A 27570-nucleotide genomic window follows, 5' to 3' on the forward strand; every position below is an offset into this window, starting at 1 on the left:
AACACCCACCTCTCCTTGGATGGCAGAGCGCCAGGGCCTAAGGATACCCCTACTAGTGATGCCCTTTCTGAGGGGCCCTCAGAGCCTGTGCCTGAGGAACCCCCTAGAAAGCAATCGTGTAAGAGAAAGCACATAGACTTCCAGGACGAGTCTCTCACTTCCGATACTGACCTTGAGGAATCTGAGGGGTCCCCTAAGTCTTCCTCTGAGGACGTTTCGTTCTCTGATATCCTGGAGATCTTGAAACAGAGGGGAGACTGGCCCTCCAACTCCCCCTCTGAGGAGGAGTCTGTATTCCTTAAGGCCTTTGGCGCTCAGCCTTCCGCCTCCTGTGTGTCTCCACCCTTCGAGCTCCTGGACCTCATTTGTCGGAGGGTGTGGGAGACTCCTGCCTCCGTGGAGCCTGTTCCTCGATGCCCCAATAAATTTTTGTCTGCTCCCCAGGGGAAAGAATTTTTAACAAAGGGAGTCCCGGTAGATGCTGTGGTGATGGCGGCTGCCACACGGAAGGAAGTTGCGGAGTCTTCCTCTTCGGTCCATCCTCCTAACAAGGAGTCTAGGACTATGGATCGGTACAGGAAGCATACACGGTCTTCAGCGACCTTTACCTTGTGGTCACTGAATTTGTCTCATTTCACGCGGCTCCAGATAGATCTCCTTAAGGAGTTAGGAGATACTCTAACGGGTAACGTGCCTGAGGCGGTGGCTCAGACTGTCAACGTTTAGCTCTCTACCCTCAACTCCATCGCTAACTCGTCCATGCGACTGATTTTGTATGCGGCCGAGGGAAGTAGGGCAGCTAGTTCAGGGGTGGCCCTCAGGAGGCAAGCATGGCTACGCCTGTGTCACTTTGCGGAGGCCTTTAAGTCTTCCTTTACTGATGCCCCCTTCGATGGTTCCTCCTTGTTCAGGACCAAAGTGAAAGACACACTCACCAGGTGCGAGCAGGAGGGAAAGACCTTGTCTGCCTTGGGAGTCCGTTTTTCCCTCCCGTCGAGACCTTATCCCAAGGCTCAGTGAGGGGGAAAGATGTGGTTCAAAAAATCACAAATGTTTTTTCCCTACCGCACAGGGTGACCCCCTCCCCAAGACAGGGGAGGGGGTCATATTCAGGGGTACGTCACCCTAGAGGCAGAGGAGGCCCCCGCAATTCTGGGGACAGCGATTCCTTTCGGGGTTCTCCATACTCATTCCTGAGGGTGTGCCCAGCTGTGCTTCTCCGGAGCCAGGCGGGGTTTGAATTTCCCGGTATCCAGAAGCCTGGGTCAACATCACCCAGGACAGATGGGTATTATTGATCGCCTGAGGTTACACCATCCCATTTCACTCCACACCCCCGCCAGTCAAAAGAATCCCAGACGTTCCACCCAGTCAAAGGGGTCATGCAGCAACAGAGGTTTCTCAGCTGCTAGAAAAAGGAGTCATCCAACCAGTCCTCCCAGACCAGATCGGATTAGGGACTTACTTGAGATTCTTTTTGGTGCCAAAAAGAACGGGGGACCTGAAACCCATTTTGGATCTCAGCCGACTCTATCATTACGTGCACAAGTCCAAATTCTGGATGGTCACGCTACAATCGATTCTCCCATTGTTGGGAAAAGAAGTATGGATGTGCTCCATCGACCTGAAGGATGCTTATTACCACATCAAAATGGGCAGGGCATCCAGATGTCATCTACGCTTCCAGCTGGGAGCCAGGCACTTCCAGTTTCGAGCCCTGCCCTTTGGTCTCACCACAGCCCCCAGGGTGTTCACCAAGTGCATGGCAGTGGTGACGGCTCACTTGAGACGTCAAGGATTCCAGGTGTTTCCTTACCTGGACGACTGGCTCCTATCCGCCCCCACCAAGCATCTACTTCTTCAAAACAGAGATACTACCATCGATCTTTGTCACCAGTTAGGCATCACAATAAACTGGAAAAAATCTGCCTTGCTACCCTCACAGCGTGTCTCATTTATAGGATCAGAGTTGGACACTATTCGGTTGAGAGCATTCCTACCTGTGGAGAGGATCACAGTGTTGCAACAACAGGTTCAGATGGTGATGCCTCTGACACGTGTGAGGGCAAGACTAGTTCTTCGGTTACTGGGGACAATGGCATCCACTATCATGATGGTCCCATTAGCGAGGTTACATACGAGGATCCTACAATGGCTCCTATTCGCCCAATGGTCCATCCAAAGACTACCGCTATCCCATCCTATCTTAATCGCAGGCAAATGCAAGCAGGATCTCAGTTGGTGGCTGTGCACCAACAACTTAGACGTAGGGAAACCCTTTGTTCCACCCAACCCGGCAGCCACAGTGACCACTGACTCCTCACGGATAGGGTGGGGGGGGGCATTATCTCAGCAGGATGGTCCAAGGCACGTGGCAGGAGCATGAGAGAGACTTGCACATAAATGTCCTGGAGATGAGGGCAGTGCTCCTAGCGTTGCAGGCACTTCTGGATGTCCTCCCTCTAGGGACTGTTGCGATGCACTCAGACAACATGTCAGTAGTGTGGTATCTCAACAAGCAAGGAGGAACCAGATCGTACCTCCTATGCAGGGAGGCCATGAGAGTGTGGAATTGGGAGATAGCTTCCCAACGGGCCTTGGTGGCAATGCACATCCCGGGAAAAACCAACAGGCTAAGCAGGGCGATTCTCATGCCTTACGAGTGGTCCCTGAACCGTCGGGTGGCGGACAGCATATTCAGCAAATGGGGGTTCAGCCTTGCTGCGATCTGTTTGCCAGTCCCCTCAATGCAAAATGCAGCAGCTACTTCTCGCTGATCCCCCCACCGGGGGAATCTCCGAGGGACGCTCTTGCGCACAAATGGCCCTCTGGTCTGCTGTATGCTTTCCCTCCATTTCCCCTTATCTCGAGGGTGATTCAGAAAGCGCTATCCTTGGGAAGCAGGTTGATTCTGATCGCACCACACTGGCCTCGACAAGTATGGTTCCCCTTCCTTCAACCTTACATCATGGATGCTCCTTGGACTCTGGACTCTCATCCGGACTTGCTGACACATGTCGGGACAGCTCCACTCCTCCCTGGAGACCCTCCGGCTGACCGCCTGGCTGCTCCACTTCCATCCGTAGTCAGTTGTCTCGATTTTTCTTCAGACGTGGTCCTTTTTCTTCAGACGTGGTCCATATTCTTTCGTCCTCTCATAAACCGTCCACTAGGAAGATCTACTCTAGCAAGTGGAAAAAGTTTTCGATATGGGCCCATTCCAGAGGTGTTAACCCCTGCACGGCCCCCATTGATTCTGTTTTGGAGTTTGTCTCATTTATTCTACCAAGGGTCTGCCTCAGCCACCATCAAAGTCCAGCTGGCGGCTATTTTGAATTATCATGTGGCTTATGAACCTAGCTTAATGGCACACAGGCTGTGTAAAGCATTCCTGAAAGGCACTCTTCTCCTTCATCCCCCTGTATCTCAACCCGTTATGCCCTGGGACCTCAATTTTGTTCTGCAGGCTCTCACTCTCCCACTCTTTGAGCCCTCGGCTTCCTGCGATTTCTTAAATGGAAATCTGCCTTTTTGGTAGCTATCACATTGGCTAGACGAGTATCAGAACTCCAGGCCCTATCAGTCAAGCCCCCATATTTGATATTCCATAAGGATAGGGTCTCTCTCAGACCAAATCCGTCCTTTCTTCCCAAAGTGGCTTCATTATCTAATATTAATCAGTCCATTGAGCTGCCGGTCTTCCCCAACTTCTCCAATAAGGCAGGGTACCAGTTTCATCTGTTGGATGTTCATAGGCAACTACGCTTTTATCTACACAGGACTAAAGATTGGCGGAAGTCAGACCAGCTCTTCATTTCGTTCTCAGAGAATCGCTTGGGGTCTGCGGTTTCCAAGGTCACCATCTCTAGGTGGGGATAGCTGGTTGTCTCCTTTATCAGGTAGGGGGAAAGAGCCTGCCCTTCCCAGTCTGAGCACACAATACCAGAGCAGTTTCCACTTCCACAGCCTTTCAGGCTAGGTTATCGATGGATGATATTTGTGCGGCTGCAACATGGGCTTCTCCTCGCATGTTTGTTTCCCATTACAAATTGGATGTGGTGTCCAGGGGCAGATCATCTTTTGGCTCCACAGTGCTCAGGAGTATTTTCCATTGAGCCACCCAGGATGTAGGTTCTAGGGACGCTGTCCCACAGGTGAAGAATGTAGGTGAGATAGGACCATAACATCAGTAAGTTATGTACTCACCATAACGTTAAATGTATGTAGTCCATCTCGCCTCACATTCTTCATTACCCCCCACCGTCCCCCACGCCTGGAGGATTTGGAGGATCACCTTGTATTTCTGATATTACGGAGTCCCTTTGGATAATTTGTTGGACCTCTTTGTTATGGGTGTGTGTGTGTTTGGGCGATGGATACTATATTTCTGTTGGCAGCAAACTAGATCTGGGAATGTGGGGCAGTGTATTGTGGGCTACCATCTTAGCCCAGCCAATCAAAGACTTTTGAGCTAGTAAATAGTCCGAGTTGGAGCTGACATTCTGCTCCGAACCCACAGGTGAAAAATGTGAGGCGAGATGGACTACATACATCTAACGTTATGGTGTAACTTAGTTATGTTGAGTTTTCACACGTGTATTATGTTACATACTTGGACTTGCACAGATAATCTAGCCTTTTTCCATCATGCGTCTACAGTAGTAAGGAAATCGGTCTACCCAAATGTAATGACTGCAACAGTGAATACACTAACATCTACATTTATGGTAAGTGTATACAGCTGTACTTTGTGCAACTTGTAAACAAAGGTGTGGCTTTTAAGAAAGTCATTGTTCCACTATACTCTGCATTCATCAGACCGATCATTGGGTACAGTGCCCCCTTTGATATCTACCTAACCAGGCATATCCAACAATTAAAACATCCACGGAGGTTCCTCACTAAAAGAATACAGGGCGTAAGTAAAATGTCCTATGCAGACCACCTTGGGGGCCCTATCCCTGTATTCTGTCTCTTACAGACTTTTGAGGAGAGATCTATGCCTGGCATACAGGGAATTGTCAGCCCCCACTCTGGACCTCCTGCATATCTCCAAAACCAACGGCACCTCAGTTACCTGTTCTAAAGACTTTAGAAATTGCCTGCGATATAATTAGGACCTGCTTGAGAGACTGGAATGCATCCCAGAGACTACAGAGTCTGTGCAACAGACTTCCCCCATCCAGGTGAAGCAGAGTTCCTCCCTATAACCCAATTCAAGTGCAACTTGGCCAATTGGATGGGGAACAGGAAATGTATCCCTGGTTTGGCACCTATGTCTCTAATGGACACGGGCAACCTGTAAATGGTTCATCTCCCAGGCCCCCCTGCATGTAAATGTTTAATCTCCTAAACTCCTGCTTTCACTCATCAAGGGTATCAAAACTTATTGGAGATTTGGGATGCATGGCTAGGCTTAAAAAAGGCCCTTGTGGTCTTTAGCCTAGTTAACATCTACTAACCTATGAAATAGTAAAGTGCTGTGAGGACTGCGATAGTTCTGGCACATGCTTTGTCAGTGTACTTTTTTTGCTGTTAGGTCAAACTTTAATTGTCATCTTCCACACACTTGCTTGTGCACATACACATATATAACAAGTTATATTTTGGAAACATCAATGCTTTCTGTGATTTGTATGGTGGCGAAAATGTTTTTAATCCAAATTACCTAAAATTTTGTTAGGTTGTAACTTTGTGGTACAGAGCACCAGAAATCCTGCTAGGTTCTAATCGTTATTCAACGCCTGTGGATATCTGGAGTATTGGAACAATATTTGCTGAACTAGCAACAAAGAAACCACTTTTCCACGGTGATTCTGAAATAGATCAACTCTTCCGGATCTTTAGGTATGGTACTTGTATACTGTATATTGTTTTATGAATTGCATAAAATGTATTCCACTTAATGATGCTTCTTTGTGGGCTGTCATAGCAGTGTCTTAACAGATGACCATGACATGGTGTGATAGGTTCATATCCCAGTGTATCCCCCATTTCTGAAACAAACCAATACTGCTTGTCAAGCAGAGTTAGGTCCCCTTGCCACCTTCAAGGTAAACCTAAGTAAATGTATGGTCTGCCTTAATTCTACCCCTGTCTATCTTGTCTCGCCCACCTTGAGGCTTGTAGGAACTTTGGATTAGGCATGTAATGATCTGTAGACTGATTTGTCAAGTACTTGTCTTTGAACTTCTGTCAGGGACATTCTGTTATGAAATCATTTCATGTGGACTGCCGTCATGTAGCCTTTTTTTTTTTTTTTTTTTTTTTTATTAAGGGTCTCTCCCTTCAAGTTTGCTCAAGGTCTTTCCAACCATTTGAGGCATTTGAAAACATTCAGTTTTGTAGTCTTTTCACCCTAGGCTTCATAAGGGTGTACTGCAGTAGTAAATCCCAACTTTTGATTTGTCATGGTCTGATTCATCCTTGTTTACTGTTAAGACAGAAGAACCGGATTTCAAGTCTGATCCGCACCGATGTAAACTTTCCCCGGACCCTGGCTTTGTCTTTCTTTTGCCTTTAAGATCTTTCCATCATGCTTACATAAGTCCTAAACTATCACAATCATCCTTGTATAGTTGGTGCTTTATTTTGTTGCCCTTTAATTATTTTTATTGCTGTTTATCCATTTCTGAATTCTAGTACACAATTTCCAAATTCTGCTCAAAACAACTAATCTGATGCAATTTTCATTCATCCTCAATGAATGGGTCTCTGATCCAACCTTGAATCCAGCTTGGCCACATTTGTTTTAGACTCTTGTATCCGAGACATGAGCTCCTGCCTTTATCCATAATGCCTCAGAGCCCTGTAATATCTCTGATCTCATTTGCCACTTCTACGCTAGAGACATGAATCTGTCGAGCTTTGGGTGTAGTTTTTTTTCGATCCTTTGAGTAGAAGTAGAGTGAGCTTTATTTTTCATAGATATTCTCCTATATTCACCCTTCCTTTGCGAGGTTTACACTTTTCTCTGTTGGGTTTTAAAACCTTTCTTCCTACCCATTCTTTTCAGGTACTTGTTACCATTGCTGGTAACAGTTTCCCCTTTTATCTCTAATATTTTCTTACCCATTTATAGGGTATTTCTTTAATACCATTGCTGGTATTCTTCCTAATTTTTTCTTTCCTAATGTTTAAAAAAAAAAAAAAAACTCTACTATTCAGGATAAGTTGGCTGAAAGGAAATCTGGTTTAAAAAACTGCATTTCTGTGTGTATGATACCCATCTCTGATGCCTGCAGGGAGTGCATATACTGTTTAGGAGCAGCCCATCTTGAAACCACTTGTCAGATCTGTGTAGGTTTTAATTCTTGTGACTTCAGTGATGTAATACATTAGTACTAAAAGGACTGCTGCCTGCTTCTTCCTCTGCAGCTTCTTTTCAGGGTCTCAAACCCCCCATTAATAAGTCAAAGTTGTCTTTGGAGTCCAGGGAGTTTAGAAAACACTCTCCTGTCCAGTCTCCCAAAATCTGCTCCTGCTTTGGAGCTGCCTGCTAAACAACCTAAAAGATCAGATCCGACATCTTCGTATACAGAGGTGGGAACATTCAACTCTCCTCTGCCTCAAAGTTCCCCCTTTTCTCCGGAGCTTATTTCCCCTAGGCTGTGATCTCCATTTTTACAAGAGACACCCAAAAGAATTTCCCATCCTCCTCCTACGTTGTCATCTGTCAGGTGGTCCTGAAGTCTTTCTGAAGCAGATGTGGATAAGGATGATGAAGTTCTTCAGGGCTTGGATCCAGATGGGGGGTTTTCTGTCTCAGTCTCCTATTTGATCTGTGAGCCTCCAGCCTATGTCATTGTCTCCTGCGATCTGTCCTGCAATTTCAGAACCCTCTGATCCAAGAATTCGGAGAGTCAGTGTCTCATCCGAAGGCAGATAACATCTTTGACTCCCACTGCATCCTTGACTTGTTCAGTGCTGATCCCCATAGAGCAGGATGACTCTCTGATCAGAAGTGTTGGAGCAAAATTCCAGGGCTGGGGGTTGACGGGGGGGGGGGGGGCTTCTACTCAAAGGTTTTTGGAGCCTCAGCACTGGACATCTCTGCCCTGCCTCCTCCCCCCACGGTAAGAGTCTGGACAGGGTCGGAACTTGGCAGTGTTTGGAGTTTCAGCTCTGGTGAGGCCAGCAATGGCTCAAGGTGACTAAGGCTTTCTCTCATCTGACGGTCCATTCTACTGTTCTGAGCCTTATCAACCTATCCCTCAGGCACACCCATCCCGTATAAGTTTCTAGGCAGTTCCTGTGCAGGAACTTACCCTAGCTTCGATACCTCTCCAGATCATCCCAGTGAGGTAATCCCTGGAACAGGTAGTGTAAAATGAGGCAGATCCCCCTCAAAAAAACTTTAACCAAAGACTGACTTCGATAAAGTGGAGGGGATCCCCAAGATCTTCACAGGAAGTAGTCTTCTTTGGAGACTGCCTAGAGATCCTTAGCTAGAAAGGTGGATGATCTTCTGATCCGCCTTCCTAGGAGAAGTTGCTGTTCCTAGAAGCCTTCGTGTCTGGTCCATATACATCTTGGGGTTAACCCTCTGGCGGATGACCTTGTAGATCTCATCTCACCAGGTATTGAAGGAACCAGATACCATGGACCTATTTCCTTGCTGCCCAGATTGCTGTGCCCAAGGACAGACCTCATCAGAATAAGGGAGTTCTTGTAGGTTTCCATGGTTGTGGTGGCAGCCACTAAGAAAGAATTAGCAAAACAAAGCTCTACTGTTCTCTCTCCTAAGGTCCAGGCCAGTGGACAGGTTTGGAAAGCATGTTTCTGCCTCAACGACCTTTGCCCTACAGTTTAACTAGTTGGCACATTTTACCAGATTGCAGAGAGACTATTAAAGAGCTCTGTCTATTCCTGGGTACATGGCGGAGGAGGAACATAAACAGTTTAATGTGAAGTTGTTCGATCTCGCCGTTCTTACACACTGGTTCGGAGCAGATCCCTCTGCTCCGAGTCGGCCACATTCCAAGCTCTGCATCTAAGAGAAGCTCGAGGCACAGTCTCTATCCCATGATCCTCTCCTGCTTTCGTCGAGTGAGAGCTCTGGCCAGTATTCTTTTTCTATATATATATATATAAAAGTTCTCTATTTTTCAAAAGTTTAACATATTTAGAGTTATTAGTTAGTAGTAGTTTAAAATAGTGTAAAAGTAGTGTTTAAGAATTTTTGGGAGCGGCTGCTCCTAGGCCTTAAGCCAATATCTTTCTGTCGGGGCTCTGTCAGAATTTTCTGTGTGAGGTTTACTAGTTAAACTCTTGTTAAAAAAATTTTACCTGTGTTATTCAGGTTAGTTATTGTGTATGTATTTACATATTAGTATTACAACTGTATTTTTTGTTCAATATGTCGGAGAAAGCCAAGCCTGGTTTCAAACGTTGCCAGTGTGGACAGAAAATGTCCATAACAGACAACCACATTTCCTGCATCTACTGCCTAGGCCCTCTCCATCTTCAAGAGGACTGCTCCATCTGCCACTCGTTTAGTGGCAGAGTTATGATGGAAAGACGCAGGAAACTTATTGAGATGGGTCTCCTGAAGCCGGAGTTTCAGGAGGCATTAGAGAGGGCAGAGACCAGTCATCTAAGTCTTCGAAGGGGTCGAAGTCTTCGAAGGTATCTGAGCCCAGGTCATCGGCTCAAGAGTACCACTGTTAAGATTTTGTCACCGGTTCCACAGACCTTGGAGCAGAGCACCGAGCTGCTGCCTCAGGGCGAGATCCAGGTCTTGGAGCCGGTGTCAGAGGTGCTCCCTTCATCGATCCTTCGCTCGGTGACCTCTTCGACCCCTTCGACATGTTCCTCCAGAGCACTGTCAAACACCGATGTGGATAGAGTGGTGCAGAAACTGATGGAGAACATGGCCTTATCCAAACTAATTGCGGTTTCGTCCCAACCGGTTTCGAAGGTTGAAGCCCTTCCTGTTCCATCCATAGATCCTCCTTCGAGACCCATCAAGTCATCGGAGCCAGGAGTCCAGGATTTGATTGTTGATCCACCGGAGCCAAAACCTTCTTTAGTGCTTTTAGCTCCAATGACCTCGACACCCTCTATACCCATCGAGGGATTTTGGAGCAGACAGTCTCTCCTCTGTTCTTTGGGGGGGGGGGGGTGTCAAACAGAAGTTTCGGTTCCGACTCTTCCCCTCTGTGCAGATTAGTTCAGCTCGATCCTCTGGATCGGAGCCCATGGTTCCAGGCCCGAGGAGGCTACAGTCTTCTTCGGAACCGGTGGAGTCCTCTGCCTGGGGCTCCGGTGCCTTCGAGGCCATGAGGAAGGTTTTGTCTGGTAAGACGTTCACATCTTCAGATTCCTTTTCTCCCTCCCCGAAAGGTCCGAGTTCTGTCTCGACACCACCGGTCCCCACCAAGCATAGAGACCCAAAGCCTCAGTCAGCCCCAGAGGGTGAACCCTGCTCCTCGGAAGCTTCACCAGATGCCCCCTCTGATGAAGTCCCAAGGAAGAGGTTGTGCAAGAGGAGGCACCTTGATTCCCCACAGGAATCATTGACGTCGGACACCGACTTGGATGAGTCAGAGGGGTCCCCACAGTGGTCCTCCGAGGATGTCTCGTTTGCCGACATCCTGGAAATTCTCAGAGGGGTGACTGGCAGTCACTTGCCCCCACTGAGGATGAGTCGGTGTTGCTGAAGGCTTTTGGGGCTCAACCTTCCACCTCCTGGGTAACTCCGCCCTTCGGGTTAATGGATTTAATAGCTCGAAGGGCTTGTGAGTCCCCTGACACTTTGGAACCAATCCCTGGGAGGCCCAATAAGTACATCACTGCTCCCCAGGATAAAGCACATCTCACCAAGGGAGTCCCAGTTGATGCTATGGTGGTGGCGGTGGCCACCAAGAAAGAAATGTCTGAAGCATCTTCCTCTGTTCATCCTCCTAATAAAGACTCTAGGACGATGGACAGGTACTGGAAGCGCATTTTTATTTCAGTGACTTTTTCCATGCGATCGCTGAACTATCTCACTCATTTTACCCGTCTACAGCGAGATCTCCTCAAGGAATTGGGAGATGTACTCTACAGGGTACCACAGATGCTGCTGTCTCAGACAAGGTGACAGCACAGCTCAATACCCTAAACTCTGTCGTTAACTCATCCATGCGGCTCATTTCGTATGCAGCCGAAGGATCGAGTAGGGCTTCAGCGATCGCTCTGAGGAGACTATCCTGGATGCGCCTATGCTCCTTTGCGGAAGCCTTCAAGTCTTCCTTTAATGCTCCCTTTGATGGCTTCTCCTTGTTTGGGCCCAAAGTGAAGGAGACGCTCACTAGGTGTGAGCAAGAAGGAAAGACCCTGTCTGCCATAGGGATCCGAATTTTCCCGCTCATTCTAGACCATACACCCTAAGGGCTAAGAGGTGGAAAAATGTGGTTCTGGAAGACTCTGGGAGCTTTCCAATCCACACCTAGTGAAACCCCCTCCAGAGGCAGAGGAGGGGGAAGGAATGGAAGACACCGGCCAGGCGGCAGAGGGGGTCCGCAGAACCATCCTATCCTGTTGCCTCACGAGTGGTCCCTCAAAAGTCAAGTAGTGGAAAGGATATTCTGCAGATGGGGCCAGCCTTGCTGCGACCTTTTTGCATCCCCCTTGAATGCAAAATGCAGAAGCTATTTTGCCCTACTTCCCCCTCCGGGGGTGCCCCCAGGGACGCACTTGTGCACGATTGGCCCCCGGGTCTCCTATATGCTTTCCCTCCGATTTCACTGATCTCGAAATTTCTGCAGAAAGCCAAAGGTGTGGAAAGGACGATCCTGATAGCACCATTCTGGCCTCGACAAATCTGGTTCCCCTTCCTCCAAGCTCGCCAAATAGAAGAATCTTAGACTCTGGACCCAGTGCCAGACCTTCTGACCCACTCGTCAGGAGTTCTTCACCCCTCTCTTTCGTCCCTCAAATTGACAGCCTGGCTGCTCCACTTCCCAGCTTAGCCAGGTCAGATCTTTTGTCTCCAGCAGTACAACATATTTTGATTTCTTTCCAAAAAACCTCAACTAGAAAGTTATACAAGAGCAAGTGGAAACGCTTCGTGTGTTGGGCTTCCAAACAAGGTATAGATCCCTTGGTTGCTCCTATTCATAAGATTCTAGATTTTCTATCTACTCTTTCATCAGGGGGCTTCAGCATCCACCATAAGAGTACAACTGGCTGCCATGTCTTATTTTCATGTGGGTGAAAGGGGAGCTACAATCATGTCTCACAGACTTTGTAGAGCTTTCATGAAGGGAACTTATCTCCGACCACCCATTCGAAGTCCGTTTTTTCCTTGGAATTTAAATCTGATGCTATCCCAACTCATGTTATCACCCTTTGAACCAGCTTCGTCATGCCCACTTAAATATCTTTCCTGGAAAACCCTGTTTCTTGTTGCAATCACTTCAGCTCGCAGAGTCTCAGAGCTGCAGGCACTATCAATTAGACCCCCGTATCTGATCTTTCACCCAGACAGGGTCACCTTGCGTATTAATCTGTCCTTTCTACCAAAAGTCTGCTCAGAATCCAATCTTAATCAGTCCATAGAACTTCCCACTTTTTTCAGGCACCATACCAATAAATTGGAATACATGTTACACAAATTGTGACGTGCACAGACAGCTGAGATTTTATCTGGTCACAACAAAAGAATTCAGGAAATCGGATCAACCTTTTGTTTCTCATGCAGATAACAAGAAAGGACTTCCAGTAACAAAGATCATGTTATCCAAATGGCCTTTGGACTGCATAAACTTTGTTTATTCATCTTCCAATCAGTCTACTCCGCTCAAAGCTAAAGCTCATTCTACTAGAACTGTTTCTACTTCCTTAGCCCATGCTGCTCGCTTACTGATAGATACTATTTATGCAGTGGCTACCTGGGCCAAACCTCATATATTTATTACTCATTACAAAGTGGACAGGGCCTCCAGGGACAGGGCCTCCTTTGGTTCCACTGTGCTCAGGAATGTTCTCCCGTGAGCCACCCGGGGTTTAGGGTGCCTGGAATGCTACCCATGTGTAAGAACAAACGGCGAGATCGAACAACTTCACATGAAGTTATGTTCTTACCATAACATTCCATGTGAGTTGTTTATGGTTGTGGTGGCAGCCACTAAGAAAGAGTTAGCGAAACAAAGCTCTACTGTTGTCTCTCCTAAGGGTCCAGAGCAGTGGACAGGTTTGGAAAGCATGTTTCTGCCTCAACGACCTTTGCCCTACAGTTGCTTAACTAGTTGGCACATTTTACCAGATTGCAGAGAGACTCTATTAGAGCTCTCCTGGGTACATGGCAGAGGAGGAACATAAACAGTATTTTTGCAGCTGGTCACCTTTCAGTTTGTTTCCAACATAAGGTTAATATCTCGTAGCAGAAGTTTCCTCATGGGTGGCGGGTTCTGCCATAGCCATCAGGATACCTGCCTGGCTGTACCAGTGTGACTTTGCAGAGCTTTTTAACTCTTCTTTCATCAATGCAGTCTTTGGATCTTGTTGCTTGGCTCTACAGTGAAAAACATGCTGCCCTGTAGTGAGGTCTGCCATGGGAACGTTTTTCTACCCCACAGAAATCGTTCTGAAGGAATCAGAGCAGAGGTAAAAATATTTGGTTCCAAAAGCCGCAAGGTCCTTTTCAGAACTCACGAGGGGAAGCTTCTCCCCAAGATGGGGGAGGGGGTTCCAATAGAAGGCTACCAAGGGTTTTGAGATTCTTTTGTGGGTAAAATCTTTTAGGACTCCTGAAGTGTTGCCCAACTACTCTTCTCTGGAGGCAGTTGGGGGGGGGGTATTGTCTCTGCACCCGGAAGCCTGGTAATCTTAAGATATTTTGTTGCAAAAAAAAATATGTCCAGAGGATATTTCTTTTCTGCAAACCCCACCATCCAAATGGAAAAATCTCTCTGATATTCCACCCAATCAGCCTTAGAAGTTTAAAAGCTGCTAGACAAGTCATCCAAGAGGTCCCACCAGACCAGAGAGTAATCAGAACTTACTCAGGGTTGTTTTTAGTGCCAAAGAAACTGGAGACCCATTCTGGACCTCATCAATCTAAATAAGTTTGTAAAGAACTCCAAGTTCCAGACTGTCATGGTTCAGTCCATTCTACCTCTTCTACAGAAGGGATGACTGGATGTGCTATAGCAATCTCTAGGATGCATACTATCGCAACAAAATGAACAGACATTCACAGAAATGCTTGCACGTTCGATTGCGGGGGGCCAGTCATTACCAGGTTAGAGCCCTGCCCTTTGGTCACACCACAGCCCCCAGGGTGTCAATGTATGGCAGTGGTAGCAGCTCATCTCAGACTGCTCGGATTCAGGGTGTTTACTTACTTAGATGACTGGCCCCCTTACCACCTCAACTTGACTCTCCTCAAAGGCCAGTAAACTACTTACTCCATTTATGTCTGTCTTTAGGGATCACAGTCAGTTATGCCAAGTCCCATCTTCAACACATTCAAGTCTTAGTTTGTAGAAGCTTGCCTTGACACCACAAGTAAAGTTGGCCTTTCTTCCATTAAACAGAGTACAACCACCTCTTAACATCTGGGAGAGGTTCTATCCCATAGAATGTTAAGTGGCGCTGATAAGCAAACACCCTAAATTTTCTACTGTATTTCAATTAGTCTGTCTGCACAACAGCCCATCGCATTTACATCCGCTTAGTTGTATGGAAGGACGTTGAGCAGCAGTTACCTGTACAATTGCAGGTCAGACAAATACTTTCACACCCTTCTCCCCAGCAAAACGTTTTTTTTCAAGCCTTGGGATCAATGGCTGTGGCTGCAATTTTGCTCCCAACAGCTCGTTTCTGTATGCATGTTCTTCAGTGGACTGTAGGTGTTCAATGGTCTATTCTTCTATAGCCTGTCCTATCCTGTAAAACTTTCTCAAGTTTGCAAGGATTCCCTGCGTTGGTGGATATGGTCCAACAAAGTTAGTCAGGGATGCTTTCCAACTCTGTACCCACGGTGACCACAGACGCACCTCTCAATTAAGGTGGGGTAGTATTTCTTGGGAAGGACTGTTCAAGGCAGCTGGTCTGCAGAAGAAACCAATTTGCATATCAATGTCCTGGAGATGAGAGCAGTCCTAGCATTGCAGGCTTTTCAGAACTTTCTTGGGGGACAATTGCTATCAAAACATACTGTGCGTCAGTGGGTTGGTACATCAACAAATAGATGGGAACCCTGTCTTACCCACTTTGTTGAAGTAATGTGTGGTAGTGGATGGTCTTCATCCGCTTGTACATCTTGGAGCAATCCAGTGTGCTAGCCGACAAACTCAGTAGGACTATTTTGTTGCCTCACGAGTGGTGTCTCGAGCAGTGGTGGAGAGGATCTTCCATCAATGAGGTCAACCTTGCTACGATCTATTCGCCTCTTCCCCTCAACAAATGCAACACATTTTTTGCCTCCCCTCTAGCGTTCTCCAAGATGTCCTTCAAGGATGCATCTGCAGTCCTAACATATGGGTTGTCCTGCCTCAGGCAGCCCTTCGGTCGGCCGGATTCCAAAGTCTGGGTCTGGCCTCGGCTGATGTCGCACTTCACCCGACGTCATAGCTGCTGTCAATTGGGTATAAAGGCATCAGCCGACGCCATTTTCCTCAGTCTTTCTTGCCGCGGTGCCCGAAGCAGAAGCTGTTCGCAAGTGCCGGTCGGTCAGAACCAGAGATTACTACTACCGAAGACTTCTAAAAAGCTAAGTACCCCGTTGGGGACTCTTTCTTGCCTCAGCCGATGTCAGAAAAAGTAAATAACTGTTTAACTTGTGGGAAACAAATACCTCATAAGGATTTCCACTCTTACTGCCTTCCTTGCTTAGGCCCAGGCCACGACGTAGCAGCTTGTCTAGCCTGTGCTTCCTTCAACCGACGGACACTTAGACGTCGGTCGGAGTTTGCAGAGGAGTTTTTCGGCCCCGCTTTTGCTTACAACATGCCGTCGGAGACTCCGACTTCACAATTAACTAAAAAGCATAAGGAAAAGGACCGACACTCGCGGTCCGCGGTTTCGGCCGAAACCACGGTTAAGCCAACTGCGAGTGTCTCTGTTTCGGCTGAAACAGAGTCCACGGTTCTTCGGCCGAAAGCGTGCCTCCTACAGCCGAGGCCTCACACAGCATGGCTGAATCTGCTACTGAAATTCCATCTGCTGTTGCAGGTTCTCAGGATTTATCAGATACTATTCCTTTAGACATATCTACTCCTGCACGTGGAGCTGCTAGGCCCCCTGAATCTATGTCTATCAAGGCTTTTTCTAGGGCCAAAGCAGCTAAATCTTCTAAGGCCTTGCCTGCTAAAACCCCCTCACACAGGCCTACCTCTAATTCCCAAATGCTCAGCCTGGCAGAGGATCTCATTTCTTTGATCAGGGGATCCCAACCTCACCCTGACAGGGCCTCTCATCCCCCTCCAGAGAAGAGGCCTAGAGCAGAGCCCCCTGAGCCAGTTTCAACAGATTATTCCTCGGAAGATTCAGAAAACTCAAATCCTCCAGAAGGCCCTTATTCTCCATATGAGGACTCTGATGCAGAAGACTCCATTCCTTCTGCCTCCCCTCCTGAGGAATTTTCTTTTGGGGAAACCTTGCATGCTATGAGAGAGCAATTTCAATGGCAGGGCCAGGATTTTTCAGATTCAAGGAAAAGGCTAAGGACCTTTTTACATTTACCACAGCATAGGCCTTTAGCCATTCCTCCAGTACTAACAGTTGTGGATGATGCATTTAATGATGCTTGTACTGCCCTTGACTCTTCCCCCGGCCCCTGCTAAGCCTGACAGATACTACAGGGTCCCGGACACACACTATCACTTGTATAAGGCTCCTATTGCAGATCCTGAAACTATTTCACAGGGCCCCAAAGCTGTAGCAGCTGCCTCTGCCAAAAACCCCCTCCCCTCTGAAAGAGAATCTAGAGCATTAGAGAGATGGGGTAAAAAAGTTTATACTTCTGCTACTCCTTCGGCTAGGGCCTTAAACTGTCAATTCCACATGATTCAGTATCAGGAATTTTTGTTAGATCAGCTAACTAAAAAACTGTCCTCTCCTGAACCTATAGACCATAAGTCCCTTCAGGATTTGGTACATAACACTCAGCAGGTCAGTAATCATTCCTTAAAATGCGGCTGTGATGCACTGGAGGCTTCCTTTAGATCAGCTATGACTGGTACAGTGATCGGAAGGCATGCATGGTTAAAAGAGCAATCCTTACCAGTCCATGTAAAGTCAAAGCTACATGGTGAAACAAAGTTTGTTTGGCACCCCTGCACAGCAAGCGTTAAAGAAGGTGGAAGAAAAAGCAAAATCTGTCCAAACAGTCAAGGATTTCTTACAGGTCCAGCCTCCGAGGTTTAGTAGAAATTGGCCTTCGAAGAATTGGTCCTTTCCAGACACCTCCAGAGCACAGAGAGGCAGAAATAGGCGCCCAAGAGGCAGAGGTCAATCCAGAGGTGCCTACAGGGGACGTCAGTGGCAGCCTAACAACCAGAGAAGTACTGCCACAGATCCAGCTACTACCACTTCCACAGGACAGTCACAATGACTTGGCTCTGATACCGCCTACCAGGGAACAACTGGAAGCACCCTTAGGCGGAAAGCTAGCCTTATTTTCAGTAAACTGGCATTACATTACAGGAGACAAATGGATTTTACAGACAATAGACAAAGGCTACAGGTTTCACTTCCATACTCTACCAAGAAAGAGAGGAATGCCAAACCTACCACCAAACCAAAAAACAAACGCTCTAGGACAAATCAACCACTTACTAAGGATGAGAGCTATAGAAAAGGTACCGTCTATGGAACAAGGACAAGGATTTTACTCCAGACTTTTTCTGGTACCAAGAAAAGAAAACCAATGGAGACCTATTCTCTACCTGTCTGCTCTGAACACATCTCATTGTTTCAAAATTCAAAATGCTGACCCTACAGCAACTTCTTCCCATGCTGGGCAAGGAGTCTTGGCTGGTGACTCTAGATCTCAAGGAGGCATACCTGCACGTCCCTATAAGACCAGATTGCAGAAGATGCCTCAGATTTCTTGCAGGATCAGAGCATTATCAATTCTCAGCATTGCCCTTTGGCTTATCTACTGCGCCCAGAGTATTCGCGAAATGCTTGGCATCAGTAATTGCTCATTGCAGGCTTCAGGGAATTCAAATTTATCCATACCTGTACGACTGCCTGATACAAGCGGACAACAAGATCAAATTAACAAAAGATTTGGAAAAGGTTATTCACCTACTGCAAGCCCTGGGATACACAGTCAACATAAAGTCAAGGCTGGTTCCATCCCAAAGGATAACATTCTTGGGTGCAGAACTGGACACATCAAATCAAATGGCATTTCTCACAGCAGAAAAGCAAAAGCAACTACCACTCTATTTCATGGCATTAACAACGCAGAATCAGCTTACAGCAAGGAAAGTCCTGCAAGCCCTGGGTTACATGGCATCCTGCATAATATTGATTCCACAGGCCAGGCTGCATATGAGGAAGTTGCAATGGTACCTAAGGAATTTATGGTCTCAGCACAAGCACAGCCTAGAAACCCAAATTCCAATAATTCCATGCCTGAAGCAAGAATTCCTGTGGTGGGCTCAGGCCTGTCAGTTGAACAGAGGACTGCCTTTCCACAACCCTCACCCAAGCCAGACTATCACCACGGACGCCTCAGATCTCGGTTGGGGGGGCACACATGGTGGACAAGTGTATACAAGGCCTATGGACACAAGACCAGCTGAACCTACACATAAATCAAAAAGATGCTGGCAGTGAAACAGGCAATTCAGACATTCAAACAGTTTCTTCAACAGGGTCATTTGCTGATAAGGACGGACAACACCACAGTCATGTGGCATATCAACAAACAGGGAGGCACACACTCATATCCTCTATGCCGGATGGCAATGGACCTGTGGAATGTGGCCCTGAACCTCAACATTCAGCTCCAGGCCATATTTGTGCCAGGAAAAGAAAATATACTAGCAGACACCTTAAGCAGAACTACCACGGATGCCCACGAATGGATGCTGCATCCAGACATCTTCAAATCCATTACAAAGAAATGGGGGCTACCAGAAATAGACCTGTTCGCATCCCCACACAACCACCAATTGAGGAAATTCTGCACAAGGACATACCACCCACTTGCTTGGAAGGTGGACTCCCTATCCTTCAGTTGGGAAAACCTGACAGCATATGCATTCCCACCTCTTCCTTTGATGCACAAAGTGCTACTGAAGATCAATGAAGATCACCCAAGGATCATCCTGATAGCTCCAGACTGGCCGAGGCAGCATTGGTACCCGCTACTGAGGAGTATGTCTCGGGCACACGCATGGCCTCTACCTCTAGTTCCTTTACTGCTAACACAGAACAACTTCAAGATCCTGCATCCGAACTTGAAAACACTGCAGCTAGCTGCTTGGAATATTACATAAAACAAAATAACCCAGATTTATCTCGGAGGGTTAAAAACATTATCCTGGAGGCTCGCAGACCCTCCACAAGGAAAACTTATTCAGCCAAATGGAAAAGATACCTCATTTGGAGTGCAGCAAAAGGAGAAAATGTATCATTAGCAAACATAGCTAACATCCTGGAATATTTAGCAGAACTTTTCCACAATGGCCTGTCTTACTCCTCCATTAAGTTTCATGCGTCAGCAATTTCAGCAGAATACAACATGGATCCTCCAGTCTTCTCTCATCCTCTACTCAGGCAGTTTCTGAGAGGAATTAAAAATGTAAAGCCTCCAAGGAAGCCATCTTTGCCTACATGGGACCTTAACTTTGTGCTGGAAAAGTTAACACTTCCCCCTTTCGAACCAGTAGTAACAGCAGAATTACAGTTCTTATCTTGGAAAACTGCTTTCCTGCTTGCAATCACTTCAGCAAGAAGGGTTTCTGAATTACAGGCAATAATGGCAGTACAGCCCTTCCTTATCTTCCATCAGGATAGTGTCCTTGAGAACTAACCCTACTTTTATGCCAAAGGTGGTCTCCAGGGTGGTATTGAACCAAGCAATCCACCTACCAACATTCTTCCCCAACCCACAGAACAGGGGGGAAAGACTACTACATACCTTGGATGTGCACAGGCAATTGCGCTACTATCTGGACAGAACCAAGAACAATAGAAAAACTGACCAGCTTCTGGTAGCATATGCAACAGGAATGGAAGGAAAAGCAGTTTCAAAACAGACAATCTCAAAATGGATAGGAAATTGCATTAGATTTTGTTACTCTTTTCATGGAAAGACAACTCCAGAAAACATCAGACCTCACTCCACAAGGGCTACAGCCACTACTACAGCTTTCTTACGAGGAGTGGCTACCAAAGACATTTTAGAGGCTGCTACTTGGAGCTCCGTGCATACATTTGCCAAGCATTATAATCTACCTTTATACTCCAGATCCCGAGCAGGTTTTGCAACTGCTGTTTTGCAAGGGATCTTAACTATACCATAATCATCTTAGTGCCTCCTCCCCCAGTTTGGCTATGGTATTCTACCCATATGTTAGGACTGCAGATGCATCCTTGAAGGACATAGTACAGTTTTGTACCTACCATAAATGTAGATGTCCGAGAGGTATGCATCTGCAGTCAGGATTACCCACCCTCCTTCCCCTCTGTGGTACTCCTAGGGTATATGCCCATCTTGTAGCTAGCTGGGGGAATCTATTATGGTGTATTTGTTTGTTTATATGTATATACATGTTTATTTTTGTTTGCTCTCTACTGTTTGGAATCATTTGCATTTATCCAAATTTAGCCTTCGTAGAGGGCACCTGGCATCTGGGGCAAGAAACACTGAGGAAAATGGCGTTGGCTGATGCCTTTATACCCAATTGACAGCAGCTATGACGTCAGGTGAAGTGCGACATCAGCTGAGGCCAGACCCAGACTTTGGAATCCGGCCGACCGAAGCAGATGCATACCTCTCGGACATCTACATTTATGGTAGGTACAAAACTGTACTTTATGCAATGCCTTCCTTAAGGGTACTTTTTTTTGCTTAAATGTACAATTAAGGACTCTACTCCTCCTTGGGATCCTGCACTGTTACTGCAGAGCCTGTTTCAGCTTCTCTAAGCCTACGACCAAGTCTGATATCAAGTTTCTTGGAAGACCATCTCTTTTTAGTGGCCATCACTTCAGCAAGGTGAGTTTCTGAACTCAAGTGCTCTCCTCAAAATCCTGTTACTTGAAAGTGATCAGTTGTCTGTATCCCTTGCCTTCCAGTAGATTGGGAAAACCAGTTTCCAAAGTTACCTTAGCAAAAATGGTTAACAGATTGCATTTTATTTATCCTCGGCGAGGTTTCTTTGCCAAGATCTCCAAAAGCTCACTCCACTAGATCCATGACTACTTTATCTGTTTTCTGGTCCAGAGCTTCAATTGATATTTGTGCTGCAGCCACTTGGTTCAGTACCCATACCTTTATTGCTCATTGCAGGTTGGATCTCCTTTTCAAGGGTAGAGCTGCCTTTGGCTCTGCGGTACTCCGGAATATCCTTTCATGAAGGCTACCCAAGGTTATTGTAGCTGGGGACTCTTGTCCCATTTGTTGGGGAATGAATAGAAATGACATCTAATATAAAAGTTATGTACTAACCATAACTATGCATCATCTGTTTTTAAACTTCCTCAAACACCCCCACCCCATTTTCTTCTGGGAGTGACCAGGTAAAAGAACAAGAGCTACTCTTCCTGTTTGAGACCCTAACCTTCCTTTATCTTTTATGTGGGCTGTAACAAATCTATCCTTGACTTGATCTGAGGTATCCCAGCACTCTGAGGCATTGCGGGAAAAGGGAGGAACTTGAGAGTTGGATCCAAGAGTCTAAAAGAAATGTAGTTGAGACTGGATCAGAGGTGTGATCTACGACCCATTCATTGAGGATGAATAAAAACGAGCACAAATGCATGGTTATGGTGAGAACATGACTTTTTTTCTCTCTCACCACTTGGTGACTGTTCATTTTGATTTTCTTTTACAGTTCACTGGTGATTGCATTTGTTTGATTTTTTTTTTTTCTTTTGCTTGCCATATTTTTTTTTCACTTTGGCAGGCTGTTGGTGGTATTGTTTGGAACTGTTAATTGTTGACTGCTTTTGTGGTTTGCTACTGCTAATATCAAGAAATGAGGTTTGCAGGAACAAAATCCTGACAAGATCAAACTTGTAATGTATTTGATGTGTGGATGCTGCTCATCTTCAGGCTGACATTTGCAAAAACTTTAAACCTAGCTTCAGAGACTGAAGGAGCAAATTGATTCTTAAAGGAATGATACTTAGGGAGGTTACCTCTGAGCCTTAAGAGTTCCCATGGTTGACAGTGTCCTAGTCACACTTTTAGAGCTAAACTTAGGACAATTTTTTGTTAAATCACAACAGTTCCCTGTTCCTGACAAAATTCCTCACCGTGAAGACTAGGAACTTTCTGTGGATAAAAGTGTATAGATTGCCTGCAGAGGTAGAAGGCCATCCTAAATCCACTAGACTGGAATTTTCAAGCATAGTCTCTTCTACTTCCAAGTTGAACCACTCCAGGTTATCCATTTCTAGTCACTACTGTCGTCACTGCACTGCATTTTCCCCAGATGTCCATGTCTTAAGATATGGACTATGGATTTGGGTTTTATCCTATCCACCCCTTGTGTTAGGAGGGTAAAGATTCCATTACCCTTTCTTTCTCAATTAATGCCTTCTCATTAATTTTAATTGATTCAGGGCTGGCTAGCTCCCTGTTGGCAATTACCCTGACTGTTCTAATTCGAAGGTGCCAATTGACTCCATTTGTTGTCCACTTCAACTGCTTCCTTAGCTTCTGGTTGTGGAGCTGGTGACATTTTCAGTGCTACTATTTATCAGATCTTTCAGGTTTTGAGCCATTTAGCCAGAAAACATTGTAGACCTCATTACTAGATTGGGGCACTTAATATTGTGGCTGTGTCATGTTTGTCTGCCTTGGTTTTCATTACAGGTATCATGGTTAATTTCCAGATTGATTTTGCACCCCTCCTGTCTTCATCCAGAGACCTTTGTCAACCTTGATCTGTTCCTCCTGGCAGTAGCACAAAATGCCTGAGTCTCTGGCAGAAATGCAAGTGTATCAGAGCCAGAATATCCCCTGCCTCTTCTTCCCTGGGTAGACCCTCTGTAAAGGAACATGGCAAGTGGTCAAGAAAGAGATTGTAGGTTCCCACAGGAGATTCGTGAGCTGGACACCACCAAAACGTCAAGGCAGATTCCACAGCTACACCCCATAATGACCCAAACTTCAGGGAAATCGTAATGATGCAGGCTAGAAGGTGATGGCCAGAATTCTCGTTTGTCTTAAGGTTTTGGAGGAGACATTAAAATCACACCATTTGCCTTCATGGGTGGTAACTCCTTGGATGAGATGGTGGTATTTGTTGCACAAGATGCACTGAAGGGATTTGCTGTTGTGACACTCATGCCTAGGAATCCAGGCAAGATCCTCCAGTCTACAAAAAACTGAAATGCCGGGCTTGCTGTATCAACCTTAAAGGCTTCAAAGGTTCCTGTGGTCCACCCACCAGAGAAATTCAAGGGCTGTGCATCAATACAGGAAGTGGATGTAAACATCTTCCTCTTACTTTGAGTATGCTTAGTTACCAGGCATACATCTAGAGATTCCAGTGCATTACTCTAGACAAGGTATCTCACTGGAAAAGGTGTCAAATGCAGGACAAGGTCAGCACTCGAGCATCTTCACACTCTGCCATAAATCTCACCATGCACCTTGCTCACAGTGCAGTAAATGGTACAGGAGCTGGAATATACCACTGTGCTTCTTTGTCTCCAAGACTCTGTGGAGAGTCCCAGGGTGATGCCCAATACCCTATTCTATTCCTGCCTTTTGCCATTAGGAACAAGATGGTGGAAACTGAGTGAAAAACCCTTCCACCTTTTGGCATTAGGATGGTTGGAAGCTATGAATCTTTTTCAAAGATGCAAAAGTGTCCGCTCCTGATGTAGTTCAGTGGAAGCTAACGGCAGTAATACATACAGCTGGGAAGGAATTAACATGGACACAGCACTGGTTTCCATGGCAGTCATCAAATTAATGGTAGAAATTTTATGCTCGAATGAAAGCAACAAGTTCGTACTTCATTGTTGCAGTAATTTCCTACCTTGTGAAAGCCCAAGGTAGCCCTGCATACAAGAGAAATTTTTTATTTCCCTTAGGCTCAGTGGACACCCTCCCTCCTAGTGCTGGGAAGCCTGTGATGTTAGCTTGCACCACTTCACTCTTTCCATCAGTCTGAAGTACCAGTATCTCAAGTACATTGGTTGGTTTTAAAGATATAAGACTTTGTACAGTGAAGCAGCCCATTGGGGAAATACACTTGTGCTGTGTTAGAAATTTGTTAGATGTTAGGAAAATCTAATGCCTATTTTTAAACTACAGAAAGCAAATCCCTCATCAGGACTTCTACTCTGTTATGCCTGGGTTTTGTGCATGATCAGTACTTCTATTAAATGTAGGGCTGAGTCTCTGCAAGGGTACATACAGTTGCATCAAGAGTATCTGTAAGCTACACCTTTATTAGTGTCTACCAGTCAGTCTCTTGTATAAAATGAAGAAGCATCTCTGGATCTGATCCGCTGAAGAACCAGACAATGCCCTTTCACGTCAACAGCCTTGAGACCATCAAAGTTGGTGTGTGAGGTGTTTTCATAACTGAGTGCAGTCACTGCTGAGGACCCCTCCAGAGGCCACCGTGTCATCTGCTTGGGCCAAGTATATCCAGGCATCATTGGCTCAGCAGGCATCAGCTTCTGAAGCCTTTGTTACTGAGGAAGAGGGTGAAATCCACCAATCCTTTGTACAGAAGGAGTTTACAGGGACCAGATTTAGGTGGCAGTCGCCACTTGTGACATTAGGTACAGATAGTTGACACAAATTAGGCCCAAGTAGAAGACAAAAAGCCCCTCATTGGTTTGCCCTGGCCACAGCCGCATGGGTTTCAGCCTCATCATTCTTAGACCTACCAGACTTCAGACTTGTAAAGAACCTCTCAGATTTTCTGAGGTCCAGGCAACTGGACCCTGAAAAGCACCCTGCTCCACGTCATCTCCTGTAGAAAGGAAAAGGAACCTTACCCACAGAAGTCTTCAAGTTCCTTTGACTCTGACAACTACTTGCATATGGCTCTAAAAAGGTCAACATGTTGACATCCAAGTCTGATGATGCTCTTGCCTCGACCTTGGCAGTTGATGTTTCTGTTATGGGTGCTGTTCATAAAGTGAGAGCCCTTCAGCTTGGATGCTCAAGAATCTGCTCAGTCCAGGAAAAGATTTAAGTATTTCTTGGTCTTCCTGAGCCCAAAATCTGTATTTCCGTAGTTTTGGAAGTGGTTAATGTGATTCAGTACACATGGTTGCAGCCTGACCCCAATCCTCTGCAGCTGGAATACCAAACTAGTTCCACAGAATGCTAGATTCCCACAAACACATGTGTAGGAATCCAGTCATATCTTGAGGTGGTTTCATCAGCATCCAGTGGAGCCGAGGGTTGCACTTCCGAAAAGCCCTTGCACAGAACCCTCTAGATTTGGGGGAGAGATTCCACCTAAACTACCCTGACCAAGAGAGGCTTGAAATTACCCTTTTCATATGATTAAATGCCAGGAGAGTCTCCCTGTTCAGTTTAAAAAAAAAAATGGATGTGACTGAATATATGGCTTTCCAGGCTGAGTTGCTAGACCTGCAACACCAGTTCCTCAGGTGCAAGCAGTCTTTCAAATGTGGCTTTGATACCTTGGTAGCTTCAGGTAGGGCAGCTGCTACAGTCCTTCATGACGAGGCATGCCTGGCCTGACTAAGAACAGCCACTGCCAGAGTATGTTTGTACTTATTTGGGCAAGGGTTTCCTCTTTGAACCCCAAGTCCAAAGTGTAGTTAACAAAGCTGGAGGAGAAGGTGATGATGATGCAGGCAGTAAAGGACTTTCTGTCAATCCCTCCACTTGGCTTCAACAGGAATTATCTAGCAAAGATGTGGCTTTCTGCAGCCTGCAAGACAAAGTCCAAGAGCAGAAAGACCAGAAAGGGAAAATTTTTCCAGAAAGTGTCAACTATCCCAAGTCCAGGCCTGGAGAGTCCTCGCCACAAGACACTCTGAGCAGCTTTTACTCCAGTACATCCTAGTACCCCCCAGAAAATTCCCACCAAAGTCTAACCTTCCCCATCCCCCAAAAAGAGTGCTAGGGCAGACTATCTTTTCTGTCAAAACTGGCAAAAAAATTGAGCCCTAAATCTAATTTGTTTAGGTTACAAAATGCACTTTACAACCCAACAAACTTCTCAAGCTCATTCCCATTCTAAAAGAACGGTAAAAGGAGCCCCAGGCTAAATTCGAAGGGGCCCATAGAGCCAGTCCCACAAAGACACCGGAGATACGGTTTTACTCAAGGGTATGTATTTCTGGTCATCCAGGAAGTATGGGTTTTGGAGGCCTATTTTTTCACCTCTCAAACTCTTATTGGAACCCAAATTCAGAATGCTTGCACTTCAAAAAATTCTGCCTTTGATTCTGCCCCAGGCTCTCTTGGTCACGTTGGATCTAAAGGACATCACTATAGCAAAAGGACCTTGGGTGTTTCCTTAACTTCCAGTTGGGAATTCTTGCAACCAATTCTGTGCCTTGAAGTTGGGCTTGTCTATTACTCCCATAGTCATGAAATGTTTTGCTCCTTTGGCCCATTGTAGGGCAGTGTGTGCTCACGTTTACTCACATTTGGCCTGTCTCATTCAGACAGCTACACTGGAGTAATTGAGGAGCATCCCTTCTGACCATGGTGTACTTCTCTAGTCTAGAGTTTTCTGTCAACCTACAGAAATTCATTCTTTGGGCCCTACACAAGGGTGATGCTAATAATTTTCAAGCCACCTTATAAAAAATGCTCTGATCATCCATCAGGGCCATAGACTGTTTAGGCTTTTCAGTTTTTTTAGAGCTAGAATTCCATGAATTTAACCATCTCAATCAATTTCTACTAAAGCAAAAATTCCAGATGGCCTTGGTGTCGGCAGTTTGCTCTTTATCATGAGGAAATTAGATATGGTTTTTGGACCTCAAGATGCCTGTTTATATTTAAACTTTTTAATGCATCTAACAGAAAGTTCTTGTAAGTCACTGCTGCAGTCAAATTTTCAGGAATCTTTGCTGCAAGTGGAGTTCTGCATCCAACTTGAGTTTCAGACTTGTTCTCCCTCTCTTTGTGGCTCCTGAACGTTTCCCCATTATGATATGAAGGGTGGTGTGCATTTAGCCATCTTTCTTGCCACTTGATGTCATGCAGATTTGTTAACAGCGAGTATAGGACAATAGTTAACTACCCTTAAGAAATTTTCTTTTCCTTCCTTGTAGAGTTCCTTGCTGTATTGCATTACACTGGATTAATTAAATCACTATTGCCATAATGCTGACAGATGGACACATCCTGCCAAGGAAACCAGACTTCCACCCAGAACATAAAGGCTTAAGTGTATCAGTTCCTCATGCATATGTCCAACCTTGGATGTAGGCATGGGG

General features: G+C 46.0%; 1 protein-coding gene across 1 annotated transcript in view; it reads left to right on the forward strand.

The window, feature by feature from the left end:
- The window catches only part of CDK1 (cyclin dependent kinase 1), a gene marked incomplete in the record, with an annotated part of 842019 nt that overhangs the window by 695554 nt on the left and 118895 nt on the right, over positions 1-27570 (forward strand). The window contains 1 exon segment of the mRNA XM_044056395.1: positions 5684-5847. Within this exon segment, the coding sequence (XP_043912330.1) occupies positions 5684-5847 (164 nt within the window).

This window comes from Protopterus annectens, chromosome 14.part0, assembly GCF_019279795.1.
Source record: "Protopterus annectens isolate FY-2018-M chromosome 14.part0, PAN1.0, whole genome shotgun sequence".
Classification (NCBI taxonomy): Eukaryota; Metazoa; Chordata; order Ceratodontiformes; family Protopteridae; genus Protopterus; species Protopterus annectens.